Raw genomic sequence first — 21578 nt, 5'->3', positions numbered from 1 at the left:
AAAAAGCAAGTAGGGCACCTGACTCCAAGTTGACTCCAAGTATCCACAAAGACAGGCTAGAGTTTATTTCCCAACATGCATGCTTTTACATTATACCCTCAGCAGAAAAAAAATAAAATCCACTTCTGTAAATTACTTAACAAATTAACATTTCTTCCTTTCTTTCTCAAAAAATTTTTTTAAAAAAGGATGTAGACTGCTTCAGAAAGTTTCTGAAATTAAAGGATACTCAACTTCATAAACTTAGGACAAACACTACTTTTAACTTCAATTCCCAGCACGGACATTAGGTTACTAGAAGTCAAGATGAGGAGTATTCCTGATAATTTTTCTTTTAAAAATTATTTTGTACAATAAAAAAATAATTTAATTCTACTTTTTGACCTAGTAGCAGATTGAAAAAAAATTACAAACAAGGATAACTTTTTGTTTTTAAAAACACCAACACAAGACAAGAATTCATACACTGGGTCTGTACGTGACCTTCATGTTAAGCATGACCAGAAGAACACATGGCTCAATGCAGGATTCTGTAATGGTTATACGGCAGGAGTCCGTATTAATAACCACAAACTGCCTTTTATATAAACAATTTGGTAAACGACGGTATGAGTTAGGAATATTAAGCAATGCAATCTCTTCAGCGTGCAGACAAGGGAGTTCTGCACTCCCTTCACGTGAGGTTGTGCTTGTGACAGTCTGCTCTGCTTGAGAAGGACTGGCTGTTTGGCATGCAGCTACCCAAGGCCATCTCCAGCACGTTCCACTCCCCACAACAGCCAACCCCCTTTGGGGCAGCTGCTGGCCAGGCAAACAGCTTTGCCTTTCCCGGCTCCCTTCTCCTCACTCGGGCTCCTATAGAGTTTCCAACCCCAGAGTCCCATGGCTCTGCCCCCAAGCTCCCCTAGATGAGTTCATGCTCATTTGTGAATATACTCTTCATTAGAGCACAGTACTGAAGTTATCAACAACCTTATAGCACTCTCCTACGATAAAATCTGGAAGGCGGCAAGCTGGTCCAGATATAATCTATGTAGGACAATGGCAAAATGCACTGAAGCTTTCTGAGTTTTGGTACTCCTTTTTATCAGTGACCTTTGTAGCCCAGGTTTCCTCTGTTTACAAGAGCTTTGCTGATTATTCAGATATTCCTGCACATTTCAGTGAAAGATAAATTCATTATACTCTATATTTGGTCAGAAAAAAAAAACGCATCAGACAAAAATTTCTTAAATTCTAGCATCAGCTAGGCCCTGGACTCTAGATGCTAGGTTTTTTTGAAGTATTACAGGCAAACAGTGCTACACGAGCCCCTCAAAATGCTTCACACACATATTGCTACAAAGGTCCCTCAAAGATGGGGATGGCAAATATTCCATTTTACCAAGTTACAGCATGTGCTCAGACATAAAGTGCAAACAACTCAAAGGCACACAGCAAGCCTGTAACACACGTGGAGATTCAACCCAATTTGTCTTAACTCTCAGAACCCTGTTTTTAATTGCTGGATCATTCTTCTTCCATAAAGGATGATTATCAAGGGATGAGATTAGAAAAGACCAAACCTTAGACTTCAGTGCAAATTTCTTTGTCTTGTGGATTCCACCCAGACCCATGGAGTATTTAAATAATTTTTTTTGCATAATTTTTAATCTCTTATGACTGGTAGGATATGGAAAAAGTCGCCCTCAGTTACTATACATATATACAGCACCATACATACTCATTTTGAAGTGTTTATCAATCTGGCAGACAATGAGAGCTTCATCAGGCCAGCATATAAAAATAGATGTGTATATATTTTCTAAAGCATATAGGTTCATAGGCCCTGTAAGTGTTCCTGTATCATGACGTTAAAATTTCTAGAGGTATTATAGATGAATGCTATCCAGTTTTACAGGTATGCCAATAATTCTAATTAACATGCCTCTTTCATTTGTTTCACAGCTCCACAGACAAATTCTCCTTTTCGCTATTAAAACAAGAAGTTTCTTAGAAATCAAACCACTTACATAAAATATGTAGGATTTGACCAATAGAAAACAGTAGTCAAATAACAGTGATACTTACTATCTTAGAAATCAAGACTACTCATGACCAAAAATAAATTTTTAAAACTGAGAACTATGACTGAAGTTTAATCATGAGAAAAACAGAAAAAAAGCAAGTTTCATATTGAGTAGCGAGTTTCACCTCATACCCTAACTGGAATTTCTGTGACTTTCCAGTTACAAAATTTCAACCTTCTTTCCACTCCTTAAAGTGCAATTGGTTATATGCATTTGATTCCTCACTCTATAAACACAGAGCCCAGTGTCAAACAAACTACACTAAGAGAAGTTATCTTTAGAAAACATTGCAACTCCTGAAACTCTACTACACAATTTGTGCAAGAAAAAGTATGAGGCTAGTTTTATAAAGCAAAACTTTACTACCTAGATGTACTCCATAAAAAAAAAAAAACCTCTAGCATCGAGATAGAAGCTAAATTCATCCCTTCACCTAAAAAAAAAAAAAAAAAAGCCTCTATAAACTGTTTTGTCCTGGAATGCAGAAAACGCAAGTTAAACAATGTCAGTTCCAAGCCAGAAGTAAATATAAAGTAGAGTTTCCGGAATGAATGCGTAAATCTTCTTGGCTCTGCCTTTACATTTTTAAACCAGCCCATGTGTTTATGTTCTGAACTTTGTCCATTTTCTAAATGAAAACAAAACAAAAACAACCAAGAAATACTTCTCGGCAATAATCAGGTTCTTATTACTTTCCAGGTGTTGGTTACTGCCTTAAGTGTAAAAGCAGTTATGTTTCTATTCTTGACACTTGGGAAGAAAGGGTGTGCTTCCACAGAACCCAACCTGTCAATTTTTAATTAGTTTCAATACAAACTATGCAAACACCAGAAACAAGCAAGAGTAATTTCATTTTGCAAGCTAATTTCTAACAACAACAAAAAAGCAATAAGGACTATTGCATACTCTGTTGCTATTATTTGCTGTCAGTAATAACTACCTCATTTCAAGAAAACTGCTTCCTGCTTGATTTCTTTTGTCTTGGTTCACAGAAAAAAATTATACCACTACATTACCCATCTGCTTGCTCTTACTAGCTTCTGAACTTGCCGAACAATTCCAATTAAATTTAACAATGAAGAAAGCCTCAAAGAAAAAAGTTCCTACTAATTTGAGAAACTTATCTGATACCAAACTAGTACCTAACTGAAAGAATTCACATAAATTCAGTATTCACCTGCCTCACCTGGCCTGCCAGCCAGCTGGTCAGTGCTAGACAGCTCTGAATGTCATCAGTGCCAGATAGCTCTGAAGGTGCTGCCTCTATTCTCAGCACTGTAACGTACCTTTTGTAATGTACTTCCTGAATAAAACTAGATGTTGCAAGTGTACAATACACACAATGCCATACACCAACTGTCTCTTTCAGGCCATAAAACATGTTTTGGTTTGGTTTTACCCCAACCGAACCGGATGCATACCAACCCAGTGCTGGAATAACTTCACACTATGATTTTTACACTGTGACTTAAAGAAACAATAAAGGCATATGCCAGTTTGTATGTTCAGTGTCTCTTCACAAGCAACTGTGTAACAACTTCAGCAAATAAAATATGAAAACTTAAAAAAAAATAATCCACTGAAGAGGAACTTGCAATAAACATTGAAGGTGAGAGATCAGATTGCAATGTACTGACTTCTACCACAGCCACAAACGGTAACTCCTTCCTCAGAAGTAAACCACATCTTAGAAAGTACGGAAAACTCCAGGCACGTAAGAAGAACAAATAATATTTTGGTCAATGGTTGAGTTTCCTTGTCCCAATGGGACAAGGCTCTGCTGTGCCCAGCCTGCCGGGGGGGCCATGGACCCCAAAACAAGACCCTGGCTCTGCCACCCCAGAACAGGACCCTGGCTCTGTCACCTCCGAGCCAGAAGAAGTAACAAAGGGCATACTTTATTAGGGAGAAGTACTAACAGGCTCCTTAACCTGTAGGATTTACGGCCATTTCTTTCTGAAGCAAATTTGCATGCTTTGTTTTGATTCTGTCAATGATTCAGATGCTATAGTGACAGAATTCATCCAGAGTTAGACAGGGAAACATTTTTCTACCAAAAAAAAATATGTTCCATTAAGCACCTAATGATGTACAGGCTGATACCAAGGTCACCACAATGGTCTGGATCCAAGAGAACTTGTCTCTCTTCCTGAACAGCCTATACATGCACCTTTAAACTCACTCCCAGATTGCCTTCCATTATCTGGTGTTACAGCTATAAAGACAGCGAGTGTCATGCTGGAATTGTAAATATCAACCTGCCTCCTTTCGATTGACAAGTGTGATCACACATGTTTCTGTGATATATCTTCCATCACTGCCAAGCAGAACTGCAAATACGCCTATATCTCAAAACAAGGAAAATGGATGTTAGCCACTGATTAAGCTTCTGTTTAAATAGCAGGTCAAGGAACCTTCTTAATTCTACATATTGCAAAAAGCAAAAGGAGGAAAACAAAACACTCTATATACTCTTTAACAGCAACAAAAGGTGGAAAAACAAATGCTGCCACTGTCTTTTACTGTCTCTTACTTTTTTTTATTTAAATTCAGTGCATGAGAAAGATCCTTCAGAAAAAAAAAAAAAAAAGGAAAAAAAAAAAGCTGAGACTGAAGAAGTAGGTTGCAACTCATTGCTTTATTTCTGTGCTCCATATAACCTCCCCAAGAAAACCCTCTCTTTGGTGGAAATGGATCAATGACATCCAATCTTGGCAGCAGCATGAACACCGGGTCTTTCCAGTAGTACTTAGAGAAGTTCATGTTAAGAACCTTCAATCTAGAGGCTGTGCCACACTCCCAAAACTCCCCAAACACAAAGTCAAAGGAGAAACACTTATATGTTTGCACAGAAAGCATACCTTTCCTCTCGCAAGCTTAAACTGTTCCTTGACTGAGACATCCCAAGATCCCAAGACTTCCCAATCTCTTTATACATCCCACAGCCTGCATCTGTGCTGAATGCAGTGATTTGAAAGATGGACTTTAAGAAGGCATGGCATTGTTTCTCTTCTTTTTTCAATTTTTTGAGGCCATAACCTGAAACAATTACAGAGAGGCCATGTTCATATGACAATATATTCCAGATAGACGGCAAATTAAGAGTGCACTTCAAACAGCGACTCCATTTTATTAATGTTTCTAAGAAAGCAAAACCAGAAGAACAAATTACTTCTTTTTGCAAGGTGGATAATGGAAATGAATCTGCATCTACTCCCACCTCAACTGCCAGCAGCAGCTACATTCCAGTAGAAGGACAAAATTGACAGATTAGCAAGGAGGATATGCAGATAAATTTTTATCAAGAATTGAAGTTAGCAGTATCCAAGACCAAATAACCATCTACCTTCTTTCAGACCAATTTTTTATACATGCATTAGCTATTAAGTAATATTTCCTGTAGACCGAGGCAACAGGAAGGAAGGCAGGCTGTTAACTTTATATTTAAATTACCTCAGAAATGCTTAAATAATGTAGTGGTGAAGGCTAGATCAGAGTTTCTCATGTTTTGAGTACCTATTAAAAACCAATAGAGACAGATAAATTACCAGCTAAAAGATGGCTTTTAGAGCAAGATTCCTGAACATTACTCAAAGGTATTGAACGAAATGGCTGGAAAGAGAAAACACTGTGCATTAAAAACAGGGGAAAAAACAGAACTTAAGAGAAAATGATGACTGGGTCTAGTACTAAAAAGACTTATGAAGAAGCAATCTATAGAAAGTACTGAATCCTAACTCCTCAATTTCAACAGAAATTAGGCATAAATGAAAAAAACAAACAAAACCCCAAAAAACTTGGCCCTTTAATGTTTAATAGTGTCTACTATTAAGAACTACATTTTTGAAAACTCATTCATTATGAAAAAATGTTTTTTATTAGAATGGCAGTAAAACATTGTGTTCAAAGCCTTAAGAAAATTTTAACATACATCTATAGTACACATCTTACTTGTTTCCGACTGCACGATAGTATCACAGTTTCAGAAAAGAACAAGAAATTTCAGATCCCAGCTCTCCATTAGACAAAGTTTTTGTCATTAAAGTTCTTAACCATTGTTAATCCAAAAAGAGTGTTTAAATATATTTACTACCTTGTACACATCCATTTACAAAACCTTAAAAAGCAAAACTTTAAAATTCCATGATCAACACCTATTTCAAGGACTTGTGACATTAGTCTGCACTTTTTACCAAAGGCAATTATTGGCTGAATGATGGAGTTCCTTAAGCACCAATGAAAAGCAGTGTTAGAGCTGCAGAGACAGAATCGAACAGGGAACAAGTTCAGTGATGAAAGTAATGGGAATCAAATTAAAAGGACCAGCTAAGTCCAATATATACCCATTCATGGGGTCATCCAACAAAACGACACAACAATGCTTTCATGGACAGACTGAGTTCAAGTTAACCCATGCCCTGCAACAGTTACAAATGCCTTAAAATTCATGGCAAGGGATTTTATTTTTTACACTAGCATAACAAGCCTATCATTAAAATCAAAATGAGAAAACACACCTAACCTTTCAGCCTGTGCTCTCAGGCTAGCAAGTCTGAAGGTTGACACTTGGTTCCAACTTGTAATCATCCCAACACTGAGGATTCTGTACATCTTTTATTTATAGTCTACACTGAAGCTTTGCAAGGAATGTTTTCTTTCCAGTGCTGGGCAAGGATTTCTCTTCTTCCTGTCAAGTACATTTTACAATAGATACATCTGCTAGAAAGTTATACTATGATGAGACTATCACTATTTATATAAACACATTTTAAATCTGCATCACAGGGATTCAGAAGAGGTTGAGGCTGTTATAAAGTTCTATTATACAAGCAGGATGTTATCTGGAACAACTCCGAGCAGGAAAGATCATGTTACTTCTCCTTTCAAAATATATTTTATACAGCAATTTTCTAGTCCCTCCATTAAGGAAGTCTTCATAATATTTTCTAATTGACCCTTTTAGCCCAGCTTTACAAAAACCACTTTAGTCAAATAACTGGAACAGTATGTGTAAGAAAGCTATTCTCATTGTCAGTTTTTACCTGCTCAAGCTCTGAGCTACAAATTCTTGCTCTGATGACTTTTTCTTAATATCATTAAGCAGAGCAATTTAAGAGGCAAACATACAAGTGAAAAAGTCCCTCTGTTGTTACAGTATGGTTTTTACCACACTGCCTTCCATTATCCAGAGTGTTACAGAAAAATGAGGCAAGGCTGACTCAACTAAAATTTGGAAATTTTTTATTGTTTCATTCCTTACGATTTCCTCATTTTATCTATGGTCCATAAATTACTTTTCTGAGCAGCAATGCTAAAAGGATGCCTTTTATAGAAAGTGTGGCAAACTTCACTCTGTGACTACAACCTGTATTTTACTGCCATGCACTTCAGGCACCCCTGCCTGTCTACATCCCCCTTCATTTCAGATCTCACGCTTTTTTCTATGGCATGGTATAATTTAAAATGCTGAATGAGGCACCAGACTTTTGATTAGCATCATCTTTTTGATGTAGCCCCAAAACCATACGTCTTCTAGGTTACTTGCCATATTGATTTAAATCTTGATTCATGTATTGCACTGCCTAGAGACTGCAAACAGAAATTCTGTGCGAGTACTTCTGCTACCAAATGCACAAAATCTTAAAATAGAGCTCTTCAAATTTTTAAATGAAAAGTAGAATTGACAAACATGAAGAATTTCTTCAAAGAAAAAAGTAATCAAGCCAGTCAATTAGAAAAGTAAAACAAGAAAAGAAAACAAAGGACACTCAAAGTCAAACTTCACCCTCTTAACAACATCTTGTTAGATACTATAACTGAAAGCTGATCTACAGAACAAAACTGTATTCTATAAATAATAAATAAATAAATAAATAAATGAAGTTTGTAATTACTTGTCATGAGCAAAATTCACAGTAAGAACATCCTGTTCAGTTCCATAAAGTGAACAGGTTATCACTCCTACCCAGCAATGGAAAGGGTTAGCCTGAAAGGGTAAGGGCTTTTAGTATAAAACCTCTACATAAAGCTATCAAGCATTATTGATGTCATCATCCAAGAAAAAAAAAGAGTATTTATTTCCTTTAGAATTCTCATAAGGCTGCTTTCAAACAATACCATCATTGATAGATGTTTATGGAATAATACCTACTTGTATAGGTGCACATTTCTTTTAATAGATTCACCTAGCACGTAGTAACTCATGCATGCATGGACTTTGTCTTTTATGCACCTACACCCATGTAACAACCTACAATATAAAAAAAGACCATGTGATAAATGTATCATCTGCAGTAAGATCAACCCCTTTTAATTCATGTACGTCAAAACCTATTCCAGCAGCAGAGAATACTGAGCCATTTTAAATGGCTCTCTTTCTCAAAGCCTTCTCCCTCCCATCATTCACTTTTTAAAAAATCACTCATCTTTTTAAAGCACAGAACTTTTCTAAAATTACACTCACTTGAAGCTCAAAAGAAGAGCTGCAACGTGGAGCGGGAATAGTTTTTCTATAGCATGACTTCCAGGCATTCCCATTAAAATAATAGTTGGTGAGATAACCACTCTGATTTTTATTAAGCACTAAGGGACATTTCATGAAGTGTTTGTTAGATACTACACAATATTTCATTTTTCCATCAGCACCAAGACCCTCTTAGCTCTCTACGAAGACTGCAATTGTACCTGCGGTTGTACCCACATGCCTATTGACTTTCTTGATGATGATCACTACTGTTTCTTTTTTAAACAGAAAACGGTTGCGAAGAATCTGGATTCTACATTAAAATTTAAGTTGAAACTTTCATTAGAATACACACTCAACAGAATATAGGTGTTATGAGTCTCCAGACATAGCAATATGACAGATGACCCACGTCAAAAATACTTAAAAGATCTCTCAGCATCAGATGACCAAGTTCATTTTCATACAATGCACTGACCACTAATTTTAGTTTGTTTGCATTTGTGTTCCTGTGAAACACATTTATAAGCGAAACAATTTCAACAGAAAATTTCAGGACATAAATTTGGGATGTATATCCAAGGAGACCAGGGCTGTATCTGGGTAGAGAAAATAAGAGCAGAGAATTTAATGCGCTCTGTTCTTTTCTCTTCCTCCCCTTCAGTTCTGTTCCTCCTCCTTCCTCTTGCTTTTTACCTTTGTATTTTCCTTTACCACACACAAACTCCTTTTCTGCCTCTATGTCCTGCCTTCCACCTTGCCTTCTTACTTCTTTCATCACTGTCCTGACAAATGAAATTTCCCAATCCAGAGATCATCTTTGATACTGGAAAACCAAAAGCGGGGCAGCAGCCCATACCTTGATTAATCTGTACCTTGTGACCTAAATGCGCAATTTCCAAACCATATGTTCCAGATTTATAGGAGCAGCTAAGGCCAGTAAGTCTGCAGAGATTTGACTATTTAAGGTAGATTTCCCTCAGACTGAGGTTTCTCATTCGACAGAATTAGAGAACAGAACGCAATACTTCTGCATAACAGATTGGGGATAAACTCTGAGATATAGATGTATTTAACCAAGCTTAACTTGCTGACAGATGCATGAAGCACCTCTGTCTGTGCAGGTTACAAATGCTAGGCCATTATGTTGGGTTTTATATAACTTCAGTAGGAGTAAATTCTAAAAGCAGGCACCTTCTTGACATTCATGGATTCATCTTTACTCTCTTCACCTTAAAAAGGCAGTTGTTTTTTTCATTCATGTAGATGTATAAACAGGAGTAAACAAAGGGAACAAAACACATTCAGCTTCTCTGGGAAACTGAACTGAAGTCAGCAAGTAACACAAAACTCCTAGAGCATTGCTGAGGAAGCCAATTCTTTAAAACAGACATGATACGTGCAAGAAACGGAGCAGTGGTATGCAAATGTTAGTACTGACACTGTTTATACCTTATCATTCATAATGCAATCATTGCAAACTCATGCCAACAAAATTTTATTTCTTCCTATACTTACTGAATTAATGCTGCTCTCCTTCTGAGCTGAGCAGCCAGCAAAAATCAGTTTCAAGTTGTTACTTTAGAGAAAAAGAAGCTGGAGATACATTCTGTTCTTTCAAATTTTCTCCTGCTTCTCTTAAATACACACAAACTTTAACAAAATAATAGCAGGCAGAGACACCTTCACTTATGAGCGCTTTTGTTTTGAGCAGGGGTACATATATACTTTTGAGTGGAGGCTGCTATCATTTCAACTAAATTCTTAACACAAACGCACTTTTTTTAAAAAAAAGAAAGTGGTTACAGAAAAAGTATGCTTTTCATCTACAATCACATATATACACGTCTGAGAGGGAATCACAGTCCTTACCACAAGGACTATTAATGCTACCCATTACAAGTTCACAATTTTAGTTGCTTAATTGCTTACAATTTTCACAAACTAAGTTTTTGGACTGCAGTTTTCCCAACCTGAATACTCCACCTGGGTCAAACTAAGGGATCTACAAAAAAAGACACTACCTGCCAACTTGCCCAGGTTTGCTCCCTAAAATAACTGTTAACACAAAGAAAATATTTTAGTTTGCTCCTGTCAAAAATACCAGAAACCATTACTTCAAAAAGCTCTATTATTCTGAAGATTTATAACAAGGATTGAAAACTCTGAGTTTTTGTGACTGTGACTACTACGTAAGAGTGGCCAGTAGCCATCCCCTGCCTACCAAGACCCACTGAACCAGAAAGGCACCCACCCACGCAGCTAATTCCCTCCCAGAAAACTGTCTTCTTCCCAAACATTCACCTTGAATGGTCTCTTACACACACTGTGCTCTGAACCACAGCAGACAGACAGTCTGGAAAAGCGCAAGGAGACTCAGCCCAAAGCCTTGCGAAGGAGTGCACCACAATGCCACGCTCACACGCTCTCAAGGGACTCACCTGTAACTGGAAACTTGACTAAACTGCATCTGCAGTAAGGCTGCTCCAGCGGGCGCCTGACTGGGTTTGTCCTTATAACCATACAAACAATGCTTTATTTCTTCTTGTATTTCAGGTAAGTGACTGTAGAAATTATTAAATCTTCATTCCTAAAGTTGGTTAAACACTTATCAGACAGTAATGCTTTCAGCCACCACCCATCGTAACCCAGATTTTAATTTGAATATACACATTCTTAAGAAATTCACATTTTGCTGTATGGTCCCTGATTTAACGATATCCTACGACAGCCTATACACATTTTTATATCGCCCCCTTGCTCTTACTGACTCCTTCCACTGCTCTAATCTACCCGTTGTCATCGCACAACAGACTTGCAGGAAGGTTACAAACGGTTCAGTGCTTTCTGGGTTTGTTTAATTTCAGGAAGAAAGCCATAAGTAAGGTTAGTAGAACTGATGAAATATCATTTATTATCACAAAGCCAGCATGGATGTGGTTCTATGCTAAGTCTTCTCTGATGCTCTGGTTTCTACAATTTACCTATTACTTCAAAATTTGTGTATATGCATAAAGCAATTCAGACTCAATAAAGGAACTAAAACAAAGACATGCCTTTAACATTGATACTGTAAGCCAGAATACGTATGTTTTACCTAAGGAGTGATCTTGTATTATTTGAACATAATCAGTAGGTGAAGCTGAGATACATCCTTGCATTTTGTAGCTCAAGTTTTTAAGGAAGGTACTCAAAGCAACCAACACACCAACAGAAGGACACAGGGGAGGAAAGGGACAGCTGTAGTATTTTCCTGTTAAAATACATCACTATCTGACAAAAAACACCAAAACAAACCAAAGTAAAACAAAAGAAAAACAAAGTAAACCAAGGCTACGTGACGCCAAACGGTACATGCAGCACTGCAATTTTTGAGTTTAAAGAACAGCAATGTTACCTCTAACAACATCTCTCCTAATACATATTAAGGCTAGATGAAATATAAACTTTTAGCTACAGCAAATATTTAAAAACAGCTGTTACAAATGACATGGGTTGTTACCCATCTAAATAAGTTGCACATCAACATGTAAGCAGTAAAATATAGTCATTTGTAAAAGAACAAATAACTTGGCATTTTCAAATTTTTCCAGACACAGTAAATTTTAAGATGCACTTCAAACCTGCAAAAAGTTAGAAGAATTTGCTCAAGGGGCTCTTTTATTATATGTCCTATTCAATTTAGTAATTGCTGTTAGTATTAGTAGGAATTAGTTGTCATCACTGATTAATGCTAATACACCCGTGTAGGACAACATATATTAAAACAACCAACGAAACAACAACTAGGAGACCTAAAAATCACTCCCAAATTAAGCTGTGTGTTCAGAAGGGGATGATCTAAATTCTCTGAAAAGAATGTCATTTCAGAGGTCACCTTAACTCCAGGTGCCGATTCAGAACTACAACACCAATATGACAAAGTTCTCCTTCCAGACAACGTAACTGCTTTTATCTTTAATTTTGGCAACTGATGCAACAGACACAGGAGAGGGCCTGAAGTGATTTTAATTCATGGTTCACATATGAGTCAATCCCGAGTATAGGTTTTCTTCTTTTAAACACAGCTTATGCCTCAGCTTGTCATTTCTGAAACAGGATAATGCTGATGTACCTTCCAAAATGCATTTCAAGGACAAAACTAATACTGACAAAGAGTTCAACTGCAGTTCTTGTAGGTATTTAGAAACACGTACTGGGGGGTGGAAGGTTGGAGACAATAGCATTTACAAGGAGCACTCAACAACGTTCTGTTTAAAATAATTAAGGAACACTATCAGCTTGACATTTCAAGTGCACTGTTTTAGCAAAGAAAAGATACCACCACCAGGTCTCAGCTCCTTCCCAGAGGTTTTTATTTTACATCTGCTTATAAGCTTTGTTTTCCTCTCCTGTATGAAAACAGTATACAAACAGGAAAAACTGACTATTCAGAAGTAGTCTGATTATTCATAAAGACAAAAGAAAAAAAAAGAAAAAAATTTTCCCTCCAACTTAAGTTCTTAAGAAAAAACCCTCCAATTTAAACTTAAAAACTGCTACTTATAGAAACAGAAAGCAAAAGCACAAAAGAAATATGCTTTAAAATTGGTATTTAAATCCATTAACGATTTGAATGCGAGTCTATGCTTTCAGTTATTAACAAAAGGCTGAGTGGATGCATTGTTACGTTACCTAAAAGAATACCTATTCAGGGCAGACATAAAATTTGAATTTAAAATACACACTCCTGCACAATCCACGCATACACAAGCACACCATTAGTAATCATTTACTAAAACTTGCTATTCACCTTCCACACTGTTTCACAAATATTTCCATTTTTGTTACTTTTAATTATTAATTATTCCAACTGACGGAGATTACAAGCCATAATACAATTAAACTTTAAAAATGCAATACTTTAAAGGGGTTTTGTCAAATGGGTACATCTGTTAGTTAAACTAAGTCATTTTAGCATGTCCCTTAATGAGAATACTGACAATAATGGCTTCCCTTCTTCATGATCACGACAAAGAGAGTACAAAGAGAACCTTGACTACAGGTATTCTTTAGAAAAGCTTAGAAAGCTTCATAAAACACCCTGTAAAGTTTTACGTATGTAATACATACATGCTAATAAATCAAGCTACATTTCTGCACTTCCCTCCACACAATGTTCCAGTTCTCCATTCACCAATGAGTCTGTTTTGTGTTATAGTAATTCATGTTTTAACACCATGTCTAGTGTTAGTGAATTAAGATAATAATTTTGTTCTTCCACATTATCCCCACTTCTGTTTTCAAAGACAACAAATTTCCAGATTTTTACTAATCTCACATAATCAGCATTAAAGTTCAAAATTACCACATAAATCTGCAGAACCTCACTGACAGATTCGAGTTCTCATTTAAATACACATAGTATAGCTGCAAAGAACAGATGAAGAGAACGGCAACAGTTTTAGGGTCTTAGGACAGTCTTAGACATAAAGCCTTTAGAAAACTTACCCAGCTCTTAAAACATCTGTATTCTTTTCCTGACGAAATGCACATCAGACATTATTTTACAAACTGCACTGCTACTCATCTAGCAAACAGCTGGCTTCTGTACTCCACTAAGTAAATCTACCTCCAGCATGACCTGGAGGGATGAATGCTTCAATGATCTGATGAGCTAGACTTGGATTTCAAGCTGTTCTCAAAAAAATAAACTAACGGTAAAGATGCTTGGGCGCTTTCTGTTCTCCATCTAACCCCACCGACTGACCCCTCAGCATCGAGCCGTATTGACCGACCCTTCAGCTAGGCTGCTCACCACACAAAGACCAAGCACTACACACCCTTCAGAGACAGCTACGACTTGCCCCATAAATGAGCCCCTCTGGGGCTGACACAGCCCCTACATAAGCCCACCAGCCACACGAAGGTGAGGTGTCATTAGCTGCCAGCAGAGAGGTGCTGCCCTCCAACACACGGGTACCGCACGCGTTCTCTGCCGGCCTCGCCGCCACGCGTGCTCCGCAGGCCCTTCCAGCACGCAGAAAATCTCACCCTGGCTTTCAGGAAGAAATTATGTTTTCAATTGTGCTCTACTTTTTGAAACACGGATTAGTACATCTACGTGAAATGCTTAATCAAGGGCGTAAATACAGTAACATGCCCACGGCAGGTGTTTTCTAAAGCAGACGCAGCACCGGACTAATCACACAACGTGGATTTGCTCTCTTGTGCCCTTACCAGAAGGAAGCGCGTAGGTTTTCTGTCAGGGGTATTACAGGCCCGTACGCGCTAAGCCGCACAGCTGCGGGCTCCGCCGGTACCGGCCGCGCAAAGGGGCTGCCCGGGAGGGCCAAGATCGCGGCGGGAGACGGCACCTCCCGTGGGCTCCGCCGCGGGGCAGCTCCCTCGGGCCAACGGCGCAGCCCGCCCCTTCCCACCCACCAGCCGCCCGGGCCGACGTGCCCCGCCGCGGCCCCCGCTGCCCGCCGCCCACCGGCCCCGCAGCCACCCCCGCACCGCCCGCGACCACCGCGGCCTGTGCGCGGCCCCCCGGCTGCCCCGGGGTCGCCCCTCACGGCGCGGGGGGCCGCTGCAGCGGGAGCCCCCTCCCGCCCCGCCCCGCCCGGTCCCGGTCCCGGTCCCGTCCCCTCCCCAGCTGCCCACCTGAGCCCGGAAAGCTGAGGGAGCCGCCCCCGCCCTGCCCGCCCTTCCCGGCCGGCTCGCTCCTTCCCCCCCGGGCCGGGCGCGGCGGGGGGCCCGTACCCGGGAACTGCTGCTCCTCGTCCTCGCCGCTCTCGGAGTCGGTCTGCATGGGCTCCTCGGCGAAGTTGACCCCGCGGGCGTCGGGGGGGGCCCGGCGCGGCGGCTGGCTGCCCCTGTCATGGCCGGGCGCGGGGGTGCCCGCCTTGCGGCCGCTCGCCTCCTTCTCCGCCTTGGCCGCCGCCGCCGCCTCCTCCTTGAGGCGCCCGAAGTACTGGAGGGCGAACTCCAGCAGGTCCCCGGGCTGGCTCCGCAGCACCTCCACCGTGAAGCCCTGCAGCAGCTCCGTCAGCCCCGCCGGGATGGAGATGCTCATGCCGGGGCCGGCCGGGGGGGCGCAGCCTGGCTGGGAAGGGGGAGGGAGAGGGGAAGGGGAAAGGAGGAGGAGGGGGGAAGAGGCCGGGGCCGGGGGTCCGCAGCCCGGGGACGAGTCGCGCCCGGCGGATCGCCCGTGGGCAACGGCGAAAGGGGCGGGCGGCGGCGGCGCAGGTGGGAGCGGGCGGGGGGCGGATCCGCGGGGGGCAGCGGCTCAGCCTCGGCGGCGGCGCCTCCTCCCCCCGCGCCGGGGGAACCTCGCACACATGTGACCCGGGAAACCATGACAACCTCCCGCCGGGGACTGCGGCCCGCAGCGCGCCCCCGCCCGCGCCGCCGGAGGCAGCCAGCCAGGCGGGCGGGCAGGCGGGGAGGCAGAGCGGCCTGCCGCACGGCCCGCCTGCCGCGGACCCGCTGGGGCGGAGAGCCTCCCGGGGGCGGGCAGGCGGGCCCCGCTGCGGTGAGCCTCCCCGAGGCCTGCCGCGGGGCTCCCCCCGCCGCCGGCGGGCACCGCGGCCTCCCGCGTCTCCCCGTGCCCCCCGGGCTCTGGGCGCCTTTCCCCTGTGCCGGGTCCCAGCGGGGGCTCCCAACGGGCGGGCGCGTCCCCGCTCGCTGGGGGCCGCAGCGGGGCCGCCTGTCACCGCCCGCCGCCGCTGCGCTGCCTCACGGCCGCTGCCCCCTCACAGGGATGCGCTGTCTGTTCAGGGTCAGCGGTATGATTTAGGATGAGAGTGGTGATGCGATGCTAAAAAACCCATCCCGTTCGTCAGCTGCGTGTCTAAGGTCCGTGAAAAATTTAGCCAGAGAAGGAAACACTTGTTAAACAAAGGAAACAAACAAACTGCAAACAATAACTAACTAACTAAATAAAACAAACAAAACAAAAAAACCCCACCTCCACTCCGATTTAAACGCTGCCGAGTGCCTGTGCAGGGCATAGGCACTCCTCCAAGCCATGCTGCAGAGATCACTCAGCAAGGGGCAAGTGAGTGCCACTTGCCATCATCTGGAAGCGTAAATGTCTTTAAGTGGTGATTACGGGTGCTGTGTTTTTCATAAGGTTTTATAAATGCTTATTGCAATCGAGATCCTTGGAATGTATGAAAACTGCATCATCCCCTGATTTGTAATCACCTCTGGGCTTCTCACCAACGTTTTGGGGTTCCAGAAATATCTGTTAGAATCTCATTTTTATGCACGAAACAAATTAACTGCTACAACATCTAAGGGTGGGACTACTTGGCTGTTTGATAACTGATTTCACTAAACGTTCAGCACTACTCAAACTGCCTTGAAATATATACTTGATAAGGGCACAGGGTAAGATAAACGGTCAAAATCTGAGTTTGTAATAACAAGATGCTGAAAGACCTGCCTTCAAGAAAGCAATGTGACAGCAAAATACAGCAATCGTTATGGTGCTTTTCACGCACATCTGGATCTCAAAGCCATTTTTAATCGAATTAGTTTCCAAGTGGAGCCCAGTGTCCCCTTTTGTGCATTTTCAAATGGAGCTTTCATCCAAAAGTGGCAACTTCAGTGTTATGGGCCAGGCAAATTCGTGAAGCAAGTGACCCATGCATGCACGGGCGATAACTGCTGCCCTGTAGCTGGCAAGAGACACCTCTGCCAATGCAGTTGTGGAATGCCTCTGAGCAACATCTTGTGGCTTCCTTTCTCTCTACAGGTAAAGCCTACAGCTAGCCATTATGAAGTTCTTATTTGAAGTGAAATTCACTGCTGTTTAGCACTGTCCAGCCTGAGGAACACCTTCAAGGTCAAGCAAAGTCCTCTGGGGACAGACGTGAACACTCTCCGGGCTGCAGGAGCTCGCTCCAGCAGCAGGCTCTAAGAGTTGCTGCAGCGTCCTGGGGGGCCTAACCGCCTAACCCAGCACACCCATGCTTCATGCCATACCCCAGCGCCGCCATGCCCTGACCACAGCTGCCTTTGCAAAGTGCTGCTGGCGTAGCAAGTAGCCACATACATTACAATGGCCAAGAATCAAGTGTAGCAGGAGACCTGATGTCTGTACATTACAGCCCTTAGTCATTCTAGAGGCTGGTTTAGCTCAAAATGCCAGATTGGCTCCTTTACAAGTTTAGAGGCTTAAAACCCCTCTCACACCACTGAGAGGGCTGATCTGTTTGTCACCAGGTTGAGAGACACCTAAGCTCTGAGGAAATGTCTGGGAAGGGAAGTGCTGGTAATTGGTGCCTTCCAGGCACTAGGTGTTCTGTGAGCATACAATAACCCATTTACTGGAGTCTTCCAGGGCTAAAAGGATTGCCATCCCTGAGGTTTTCCCTTAGCCAGACAAGGCACTATTATTCTAGGAAGTTACCAGCGGCACAGTGTCTTTTGCCATCTAACTAAGGACTTCCCTAGCTTGCCAGAGCCCCCATCCTCCCAGACATGAAAGGAGATTGCTTCTCTTGAGGATATCCTCAAAAACCAGTCTTTGATGTTTGTATGCAAAACTGGGATAATTTGAATAAGAGATTCCTAAGTGGTGGTATTCTAAAGAATGATTCTTTGTTAAAACTTTCAAAACAGTTGTGTGCAGTGAGACTTATATTGACTTTTGGTGAATCTCAAAGGATGGCTGTGAACTTTGTAGTTCAAGTTGGCGTCATCTGGTTTCCTTAGATACTTTCTGTTCCAAGGAGCTTGTATTGACATTTAAATTGTTTTTAAATCCTCTTAAGGAGAACAGCTGTCCCAAAATGTGTTCTGTCTAGCAGAGTGAACAGTTAGGTGATGAGAGAATCAGCTCACACCTCTCCGAAGAGTTTTATTAGTTGCTACTAATTTTTGTGTCATCCCAGTTCAGCTGTGAAAAACATCTCGAAATGAAAGAGAATGTAAAAACCTTCAAAAATTCTTCTGTGCTGAAAAGGGATCGGGCAGAACGTTCCCCTCACAATTACCAAGAACATGACGTAACAGCATGTGTTGTCTCCTCTCCTCCTAGCCAACAGATGCACTCTTCATAACACGCTGCTTACCAGCTTTGCATGCCAATCTGTCCCTTCACCTGGTCTGAGGTGTGAAAAACTAGGAGACTTCAGCTAGCAGCTGAGAAATAGCAAGCACTCTGTCTCCCAGGTGACAATTCCGGACAGTATACTTCAGACAGTGGTTGGGACTGCTCTGTCGGAGATCAGATAATGAGGTCTTTTCTGATCGTGTAGGTGCCAATGAACAGGGTGCGGAAGGAAGGAACGACAGGCTTTCAAGCCTTGTCTTTACCAGAGTAAATGCAAATTTAGTAAGTTTTGTAAAATTCAACTAACAAAGTCCACCCAGCAGCCAACTACAAGCCCTTTTTCTGCCAACTTTCAACTTTCTGCCTGATGGGAACATCCTTCTCCAGTCCTTCCAAAGACATTTTCTCAAACAGCCATCTCCTGAGTAACCCTGGCGAAGCTCTGCAGCGTGATACGTGCCATACGGAGGGGGCACAAGTGTGCACTTCGTCTTGTCAGTGTAAGTCTGGGTAAAGCAAACTTTTCTCTTGAGTGGGAAGTAACTTCAGCAAGCACACTAGTGGTGTACAGGCTTTTAAACTCCTCTCTTGGTTACCTCCTTGGAGGCAAGAGGGACTATTATTATCGTCTGCTTGGACCAGCTGCACAGCTAGCCCAGAATGAAGAGACCCTGATCTCTTGTCTATAGCAGTCTCTTTCCTAAGGTGGCAACCTGGGCCCAGCGGTGGCTCTCAATGGAGAGTTTGTATAGTACTGGCGAAAACACAGGACAAAACCTGGCTCTATACCTACTGCAGTGTAGTAGGAAAAGATGACATGCGGGTGTGGGAGATGTTACTCTCTGTATTTCCTGTGTTTTAAAGATTTTTGGTTTGTGTTATCTTAAACTTTTTGTCCTGGCTGTTGAAATTTTAAATTCAGACACACTTTGCATACTGCATGATTAAAAGCTGCTGCTGACAAGCAACCTGCAAATCCCTCCATGTTTTATATTTACTTCAAAATCTCTTTAGCTATATGGCAGTGTTTTTCCTTGCTGGATCTTGATCAAACAATAGCTGGTTTGTAAGTTCTGAACAACCACGGTTCATAGGAATAATCACGTACCCATTTCTGATCTTTTAAAATACCTTTAAAATGTCACATCTATTGACTTTCTTTTTTTCTTCTCAGCTCATGCAGGCTTACTAGGAAAATCTTGCTCACATAATTTTCTTACTAACAGTTTTTAATGGCAATCATTTGACCATAGATTTTTTCAGCAATAACAGAACTTGCAGCTGTGCAGATCCACAATTTCCTGCTTTTCTATTCTTCTCATTAGAATACGTTACTATTATTATTTTACCAGATTCATTACCAAACCCAAATCTGTTTATCAGAAAAAAATGTTTGCTTCTATCAACAACGTAAGAAACTAGTGCCTGTAATTCACGGATTAAATTTGAACACATTCCTCATGACTCTTCTTTTACTTGAGTCTCCTGTTCTTCAGCTCATACTCTTTGCCCTGCCTGTAGTTATTGTTCTGTGGATTCAAAACACTTAGCTCTTATCCTGCCTAATGTAAGTCTAGAATAGCAAGAACCAAGTAGCCATTTACACACTCAAGTAAAATTTTCATTTGCGCCAATGAGGGTTTTCCCTGAGCAAGCAGAAAGGCCACGTTCAAAACTTGGGGTGGAAGGAACCCACCGCAGGAGACACAATAGCAGTGAAGTACTGTAAATGAAATAGACCCTGCCATTTCCAGGACCAATTCAAAATCAGTTTAACCTGACGTAAGGTTTGAGGAGTTTCCTCCCACCAAAATGGCACCCTGCTAACCACTGAACAAGTGTTTCTTTCCTCTCCACTGTATCACCTTTTTAGCACTTGTAGGGCTATGCAATCAGTCAAATGAAAGGCCTGACAGAGCTGAGAAGAATCATCATTCTGACAAGGAGAAGAAAGCAGAAACCATGGCTCAGGGGTAGTATCAGACTATCGTTTCACCACCAACTGAAATTTAGGTTGGCTTACACTGGTCGCAAAACCAAGTCTTCAAACAACCTCATGTACTGAGATAATGGTAGAGATATGTCAGATATCTGGTCCGAAGAATCTCAGAGCATCACACCTTTTGACCTCAAGTCCCTTACTATTCCACTAGCCCTAGTCCTTCTTAACCCAAAGCTGGACTTTCCAGAAAGTAAGAGCTTCATGACTCTACTGCAAACTCTGCATACAACTGTTATGATTCAGTGAAAGAACAGCTGTGGATTTCCATTGAAATCTATCTTTTGTCGGTCTTGATATTCAGAAAATACTGGATACCCTCTCTTAGAAAATCAGTCCTCTATGTGCCTCAATCTGGGCACTCACAATGACCTGTAATTTCAGAAAAAGTTGACTATAATTTTTAAAGTCAATATAGTGCTGAATTTGCCATTAAAAGTAAACCTTGCCATTTCAAAAGTAATGACATAAAATGACAGTGTAGATGTAGTAGACTTTGGCTATTTTGAGGATCTTATTTCATACAATGTCCTACTCCGTTTATAAAAATGGCATTGTACACTGCCAACACAACCTGTTAAATGGCTAACAGAGACATGTCTCCAAGTAGCTGACAACAGAAAATTATCATCAGATGGAGAAGTTCCCCAGGAATTGACAGTAGGCTGCTTCTGTTCAACACCTCCTGCAGTCATTTGGGAGCAAGTGTATATGTTGCTGGCATAATTTCCAGATGACACAAAACCCAGTCAGAATAGTAATACCAGTGAGCTCAGGAAAGCATGGAGTGATCTGGATAACCTGTCCTTTAAATATAATTTTTCTTTACACAGCTACATAGTAAGTCTTCAGAAGAAAGAGTGCAAGATGTTTCTGCAGAATGGGAGGACTTTATCTTGGAAAGCAGTGCTTCTAAAAGAGTTTAGGGATCAAAATGAAGAAACAGCTTGACTCAAATTCCCAGTATAATTCTGTAGAGAAAGGGGCTAACGAGATTTTTGG

At 41.6% G+C, this 21578-nt stretch overlaps 1 protein-coding gene across 2 annotated transcripts in view; it reads right to left on the bottom strand.

The window, feature by feature from the left end:
* Positions 1–15819, bottom strand: part of PRKAR2B (protein kinase cAMP-dependent type II regulatory subunit beta) — a 92636-nt gene extending 76817 nt beyond the window's left edge. Inside the window, exon 1 of one of the 2 annotated variants that reach the window (XM_037390035.1) lies at positions 15178–15819. In XM_037390035.1, the coding sequence (XP_037245932.1) occupies positions 15178–15589 (412 nt within the window). In that variant the 5' untranslated portion in view covers positions 15590–15819. The remainder of the gene's footprint in view (positions 1–15177) is intronic. The other variant, XM_037390036.1, reaches the window with a different exon arrangement.
* Between the last annotated feature and the right edge of the window lie 5759 nt (positions 15820–21578).

The sequence above is a fragment of the Falco rusticolus genome, chromosome 5 (genome assembly GCF_015220075.1).
Source record: "Falco rusticolus isolate bFalRus1 chromosome 5, bFalRus1.pri, whole genome shotgun sequence".
Classification (NCBI taxonomy): Eukaryota; Metazoa; Chordata; class Aves; order Falconiformes; family Falconidae; genus Falco; species Falco rusticolus.
The sequence above is the reverse complement of the archived record's forward strand: the minus strand, read 5'-3'. Positions and strand labels throughout refer to the sequence as shown.